Source organism: Glycine soja, chromosome 11, assembly GCF_004193775.1.
Source record: "Glycine soja cultivar W05 chromosome 11, ASM419377v2, whole genome shotgun sequence".
Taxonomy (NCBI): Eukaryota; Viridiplantae; Streptophyta; class Magnoliopsida; order Fabales; family Fabaceae; genus Glycine; species Glycine soja.
Window position 1 is genome coordinate 24,126,156 of NC_041012.1, and position 7,586 is coordinate 24,133,741.

Consider the following 7,586-nt stretch of genomic DNA (forward strand, 5'->3'; position numbering starts at 1 on the left):
ATCTAAATAGCATTCTATAAATAACATAATATATTTTTTAAAAAATCTAAACAATATTATATAAATTTAAAACGAAGAATTTGAATTATTTCCAACAACTCTCCTCCTATATTAAAATATATGATCCATTTTCTCATCAACAACTAAAAAATTGCATGCTCATACTTTTTTCTTATGAGAGGGACGAACAAAAGTTCAAAGGCATGTACAAAAGAAGTCTAACTGATTAAACATAATATATTTACATCAGTATTGTAAACATCTTCATTCTATCTTTAATTCGATTAAAAAAATACTTCTTTTTATTTACCACAACTTACCACTTTAATGAGTCTACCTTCTTTACATGTACACAACAAAACATATCTCCACCATTATTCTAACATTATTTTCACAGACACCAAAAATCCTCATCCTTTATATATTCACATCTTTTCAAAACAGTCCAAACATCCTTCTTCCCTCTCCCCCATCCCTTTTTGTTTCCAACATTTCCTTTCCTCTCTCTCCTATGGCACTTCTCCATTCCCTATTTGCCCTTCTCTTCCTTCTCCTTTCCCTTCAACTCCATACAGTCTCATGTGCCCTCCTACTAAGCCTGAGACACCACCACAACACTCTCCACCAGCAGAGGCCAATGATCCATGCCAACCAAACCAACTGTGCACTTTTTGTGGGAACTTGGGTCCAAGATGACTCTTACCCTATCTATCAATCCTCTAACTGCCCCATCATAGATCCACAGTTCAACTGCAAGATGTTTGGCCGCCCTGATTCTGATTACCTCAGATACAGATGGAGACCCCTCAACTGTGACCTCCCTAGGTACCCCCAAAAGCTCAAAACTAAGACTTTTCTCACAAATATTACATTTTTGTTGTTTACAAAAGCATTGCAAGTTTCTTCAGAAAATGGGGTGTGTTTGGTTTTTTGTTTTCGGAAACTGTTTTTGGTTTTTAAGATGTAACTAAAACAAGGTTGTTCAAATAGATGATAAAGGGTGATGTAAGACACAATGAAAAAAAATATTTCCTAGTTGTCTATGTTTCTTCTTCTTCTTTTTTTTCAAACCACTTGTTTTTTAAATAATTTTCAAAATTTATTAGATTTTTTTTATGAAAAATTGATTGTTGAATTGTGTGGAATTGTTAAAGATACGGTTTTTAAAACCAAAAAATAGAAGTTAATGAAAAAAGACCTCAGTATCCTATGTATGCCTCTAAATGGTTTTGTAGCATGTTCTTGGTAGGTTCAATGGGGTGGAGTTTCTACTGCAAATGAAGGGCAAAACTGTGATGTTTGTGGGTGACTCACTAGGGCGCAACCAATGGCAATCACTGATTTGCATGATATATGCTGCAGTTCCTCAGACACAAACACAATTGGTCAGAGGGGAACCACTCTCAACCTTCAGATTCTTGGTCAGTGTGAACACATTAATTTCTTCTGAGCAATCATAATGTTTATTTTACTCACTTGACATTTTTTTAACAATTATTGAGGTTTTAGATTTAGGCCATGATGTTGTGCAATTAATTACCTTAACCCTATTATTATTTTTCTCGGCAAAGTTTCTCAATTTTTTGGTTTAGGGAAAAGGAAAGTAAGCACCGTGATTTTGCAGCAGCAGAACAGCATGTGTTGTGTCCCTTTTTGCTATAGGCTACATTCAAAATCAGATATTTTCAATAGGACAAAGTATCTGTTTGCAAAAGGTGGTGTGAGGGGGACCCAAATGTACTATTAAGCCATTATTTTTTGGGCTAGTAGATGCAAACTGAAACACTAAATTATGCTCATGCTTTTGTTTGTATAATAAAGTAGACTTGTATAAAAGCAAAGTTTTTACAGCTGCAAAAAAGATTGTCCTGAATTGGGTTTTGATATGGTATGTGCAGGACTACGGTGTGACCATTTCATTTTACAGGGCTCCTTATTTGGTAGAGATTGATGTGGTCCAAGGGAAGAGGATTTTGAGGTTGGAGGAGGTTGATGGGAATGGTGACGTTTGGAGAAGTGTTGATGTGCTGTCTTTCAACACTGGACATTGGTGGGATCATCAAGGCTCTCTTCAAGGGTAGCCAACTATCTCTTTCCTATTATTGTAGTTTTTATGTAGGTGAATTCAATAAAATGAGTTACACATCTTGAATTCATCAAAATAAGATTTAAAATGGTGTTTAAAAGTATAAAAAAAAGTGATTAATTTTTTAAATGGACTAACTTATCATGAATTAAATAAGATAATTATTTTAGAATTTTAAAAAGTTAAAAGACTAATTTAAAAAAAAAAAAGATAAAGTACTATTCCTATATTTCAGCCAAGAATAAATAGTATATGCAAAAGTGTATAGGACTTTTATACTATCATGTTATCACTAACAAATTATTATATATGATAAATTAATTATTTTTATAATTAAAAACCTTACAAATTATTTCAATGATGATTTCTAATTAGTTGGTTGTGTATTTTTTTTTACTAATATTATATAGAAATTAAACTCATTACTAACTATTTCCTTAAAAAAAAGGAAAAACTACCCATTTTCATTTTCTTCTTTTTTAAAATTTGGTATTTGGGTTATTAAGTGCAGGTGGGATTATATGGAATTAGGAGGCAAATACTACCAAGATATGGATCGTTTAGCAGCTTTGGAAAGGGGTATGAAAACATGGGCTAACTGGGTGGACTCCAATGTTGATAGAAGCAGAACCAAAGTGTTCTTCCTGGGAATTTCTCCTTCACATACCAAGTATGACTCTGACTCTCTCTCTCTCTCTCTTACATTATTGTACTATATAACATGTGTGGTATGTCTAGGCTTCATGATTGTGTTTGTTCAATTGGAATAGCATATCCAAACCGGACACATTTGCATTCTTGGATTTGGATAGTTTACCTTAGTATGGTGGTGCCCCCTATGTTGTGACTTGCCATTTTATAAGCTAACCAATAATTTTCCTAAAGTTTTGAATGATGCAGTTAGTAATTTTAGTCACAGATTTGAATCTTGAAGTAAACAAGAGTAAAGTAATTTTATTTATTAGTGAGAAAATTAATTATTAATATTTATAGTGGTTTTTTTTTTCTTTTCGAGAGCAACGTATTTATAGTTTGTTATGTATATGTACGCAATATCAACTAGTATTTATTTTTCCATCAACTATTGAAATGATTTATTTTACTCTTTAAAGTAAGTTACTTATTTTAATTTTAGTCCCTCAACTAGATCCGTAAAAGAATGCACTCTGTTGGCTAAAGATTTGTTACATTTGTATTGTGCTGGTTAATATCATGTGGACGATGCTTAATAGCATACACTATATACATTTTTGTTGTTTGATCATATTGTTTAACTTTACTTTAGTGTGTATATAATATAACATATGTATGTGTATACGTATTTTGAAATGGTAAAAATGAAAAATTGGAGCTATGCAATTTGTGCAAAGGCACCTTTTTGTCGCTTTCGTGGTCACATGAAGTGCAGTTGGCACTTTTATTGCCCTTCCACAGTTCTACAGTCCAATATTCCGATTCAACTTGGAGAAAGTTAGATCACGGTTATGCATGGCCTGAGAAAATTTCGATTTTTTCTATCCAAATGTCGGTGAAATAAAATACATGCATCATCCTATTTTAAACGCCTACTAAATACGTTTTGTACAGAAGAACAAAGACTACATATATTTATTTGTGGGCCCATTTCATACGTTTTGTTCTTTTTTTGTGAACTTCTCATTCAACATATGCTTAAATGTGATAGTGACTTGGTGGATGTGTTTTGCACCACATTTTTTTAAGTTAATATTTTAATTTCAAATATATTAATTTCTTTTATCAACATTTTAATTCCAAAAGTAATTTATAATTTCTCTTTCACAAAAATTTAAGATAATAGTTTAAAAATAAAGGATAGTGGCATATAATGCTATTAAAAGAAAAAAAGTGATGTAAAAAGTAGAGAGACTTAATATATTTTAACTTGGCAAAGGGCACATTTAGGTTATGTTGGATAAAATTAACTTGTAGTTGGAAGTTGGTAATAACTTATGTAATTAGAAGTATTCAGTAAAATTAATTGTTAGAGTAACTAAAAAGTATAAAATAACTGAAAAATAATAAAATCATTATTTATTTAAAAAGGTATAAGCAGAAACTTTGATAAATATATTAAGAACAAAAAGGAAAGAAAATATAAAAAGTTAGAAACCAACGTTTTAAAAAATACTACTTCAATTAACATTTTAAAAAACATTACAAGTGACTAAAAAAAGCTTGTCTACGGAATAAACAAATGAACTTTTCAACTAGTATAAAAAACTAAAAATTAATTGAAATGTTTTGCCAAACATAACTTTAAGATGGTCTTGATCTATAGCCTAATACAGATTTGGTACTTTTGGGGCTTAACTATCACACAACTTTTTGGGACCCAAATAAGAAAAAAATCACACAACTACTTGACCAATATGGCTAGTATTATCCTTACAAAAGTTTTATCTAAACATTAATGGATTATATTAAACCACTCCTTACACAAGTTTTGTCTAAGACTTGAAAAATTTTAAACACAATCCTTCCCATTATAACATGGATATGCTGATATGCACCCTTTGAAATAGTGGCTATGTATGTGGTAAAAAGTAAAAAGAATGATTTGTGTGTCACAAAAGTTACATTTAACATTGTAAAATCTTTATTAAATTTGGTTAGCCTAGTCTGTCTTTTTTGTACAAATTCCAACTGTGATAAAACTTGATGGCATTGTTATGCAGCCCAAATGAATGGAATTCTGGAGTGACAGCAGGACTGACTACAAAGAACTGCTATGGTGAAACTACTCCAATTACTAGCACTGGCACAGCATACCCTGGTGTGTACCCTGAACAAATGAGGGTTGTGGACATGGTAATTAGAGGAATGAGTAACCCTGCTTATCTTCTTGACATCACAATGCTGTCAGCATTTAGGAAGGATGCACATCCCTCCATTTATAGTGGTGATTTGAATCCTCAACAAAGAGCTAACCCTACCTACTCAGCTGATTGTAGCCACTGGTGTCTTCCTGGATTGCCAGATACTTGGAATGAACTATTCTATACTACCTTGTTCTATTAAATTTTGTGGTTTGCTAACTAATTAACACAGTTCCTCTTCACTGTTTTTTATGAGTATTAGTTGGTAATGCATTTATTGAGAGAATGAGAGGGTTGCATGATATAGCTGCAACTGATTCATATGTAAAGATGTGCTAATGAGATGAAAGAATTTTTTATTTATTTTGAAAATTTTAGGAAAGGAGGATTAGGATAGATTCCGGTTCAAGGTATATGAAGTCTACCTTATCAAATGTAACCTATTAATTATGAAAGCTCCACTTGGGCAATCCCTAGAGATTAGGAAAGGAGTTTTCTTTTTCCTATTAATGTAAGCAAACAATTTTAGTATACATTTCCAAAGTAAAAAAAAGTTCAAGTAAACTTGTGCATTTGTTTTGGAAATTAATTTCATGGATATGTACTTGAAAATATGTTTGACTTGTGGACCACTATTAAGCCTACTTTGACCCCGACAGCCAAATAAGGGCAATTTATATGCACTTAGTTCTTGTTTGATGCACCTCAATTTTTATATCCCCACATTACCCTTAACCACAGCCTTGGCCCTTCGATTCCATCTCCCGGGCTTGCGACAGCTCCCTCCACCTCTCTGCTTTCACTAGTGACGGTGCCAAGGTCGTCGAAGTGAAGCTCATCGTGAAGGTCCAAAGATCCCTAGCGCTCACTAGCGCATTACGAAATTCTTCACATAATGGAATCGTTGATCCATAATATATAGGTATTTTATATTCCATAATTATTATTATGTTGATATATTACTAAACAAGCATTTTGGAGTACATTTCTAGAATATTTGTATCATTCTAGATCTATAAATTCATAATAAACAGGTATTCCAAAATGCATATTTTGTAATATATTTTTATTATTATAGAATAAACATTTTGAAATACATTTTAAGAATACATGTATCATTTTAGATCAATGAATTTGTAATATGTTGGTATTCTAGATTGCATGTTTCGTAATACATCAACATATATTATAAAATAGACATTTTAGAATATATTTTCGAAATACGTAAATTATGGATCAATGATTTTGGGAAACACTTAACACAAATGGATGCTGAAAAAAAAAAAGCACCACACATAGCCCTGAGAAGTGGCTTCAACGATGGTGGTTGCGGTGCCTTCATCGATGGTTTTGGAGTGACTATTTTTGTTGAATGGCGGATGGCAACGGTGTGACAACTGCTATTATGAACAAGGAGCGACACAATAGGAAGAGAATGGGGTGCAACGCAAAAGGAAGGAAGGTAGGCAATGGGTGCTTGAGTAAGACTAACCTAGTTGCAACACCAATACACCATTTACACTCATCCTATGTTTTCATAGATACTTTGATAAATAGTTATTTTGGTCCTTAAAGTATGTAGTGCTCACAAATCTGTCCCTAAAAGAAGAAAAAAATAAAATTTAGTTTTCAAAAGTATAAAAAGTAAGACAAATTTGTCTCAGTTAATTTTCGTCCGTTAACGTTAGAGAACTCGCCTACATGACATGCAAGAACGATAATGTCATGAAATTGATGATGACGTGAAAATAAGAACTAAAGTCATAAATAAATATGTCTTTAAGTTAACAACTTAATGATATTTTCATCCTTCAAAGATACAACTTATTGGCAAATATATCTAGAAAATAGATAATCTTAATTAGTTGATATTAGTAATAAGATACGTACACCAACAACCCATTAAACTTAGAAGTTTTTGATTTTTTTATTGCACATATTTATTATAATATATTATAATCATAATTATATTTATAATGTCAACTTATTACATAGAAATCAAGACTCAAAAGGAGACAAGACAAGTAGATTCTCAAATAAAAAGTCAATTTGCCAAATTTTAAATGATTCATCCACAAGCAAAAAAAAAAAATAACAAACATGAGAGGTCTAGTAACTAGAACTATAATGCTTTTGTAGCTTCTCCAAGTCCTTAAATGTATCTTGTTATTGATGTTAACTAATTAGGTTTATATATTTTGTGGATATATCTATCAATAAGTTGTATTTTTTAAGGATGAAAATATTAAGAAGTTGTTAAATCTAGGAAAGTATATGTTATCTTTAGTCTTTATGTTTACCTGAGCATTAATTTTGTGACATTTTCATTCCTTCATACCATAGGCAAGTTCTCTAACATTAATAGATGAAAGTTAATGGTGGAACAAATTTATCTCACTTTTTATATTTTCGAACACTAAATTTTACTTTTGAAATTTGCTTTTTCACCTTTCAATGACGAATTTGGCAGTACTATCCATCTTCATAAATGAAAATAATTATTTATCCTAAATATTTGAAATTATGTCTGTAACCATTGCTCTTGTATCCAACATTTGCATAAAGGAAAACAAATAAGAAGGAATAAAAAAAATTAAAGATAGAAAGAAAAACATTTCATAAAATAAGTTTCAATTTTTTCTTCATTTGATTTTTATTCAAAT

At 31.3% G+C, this 7,586-nt stretch overlaps 1 protein-coding gene across 1 annotated transcript; it reads left to right on the forward strand.

Annotated features, from left to right (window-relative positions):
• The first annotated feature begins 429 nt into the window (after window positions 1-429).
• LOC114374752 (protein PMR5-like) lies at window positions 430-5,487 on the forward strand. The gene is made up of 5 exons (XM_028332418.1): window positions 430-825; window positions 1,250-1,421; window positions 1,899-2,077; window positions 2,598-2,756; window positions 4,783-5,487. The coding sequence occupies exons 1-5, from the start codon at window positions 512-514 to the stop codon at window positions 5,123-5,125; spliced, it is 1,167 nt and encodes a 388-aa protein (XP_028188219.1). The 5' UTR covers window positions 430-511; the 3' UTR covers window positions 5,126-5,487.
• The last annotated feature ends 2,099 nt before the right edge of the window (window positions 5,488-7,586 follow it).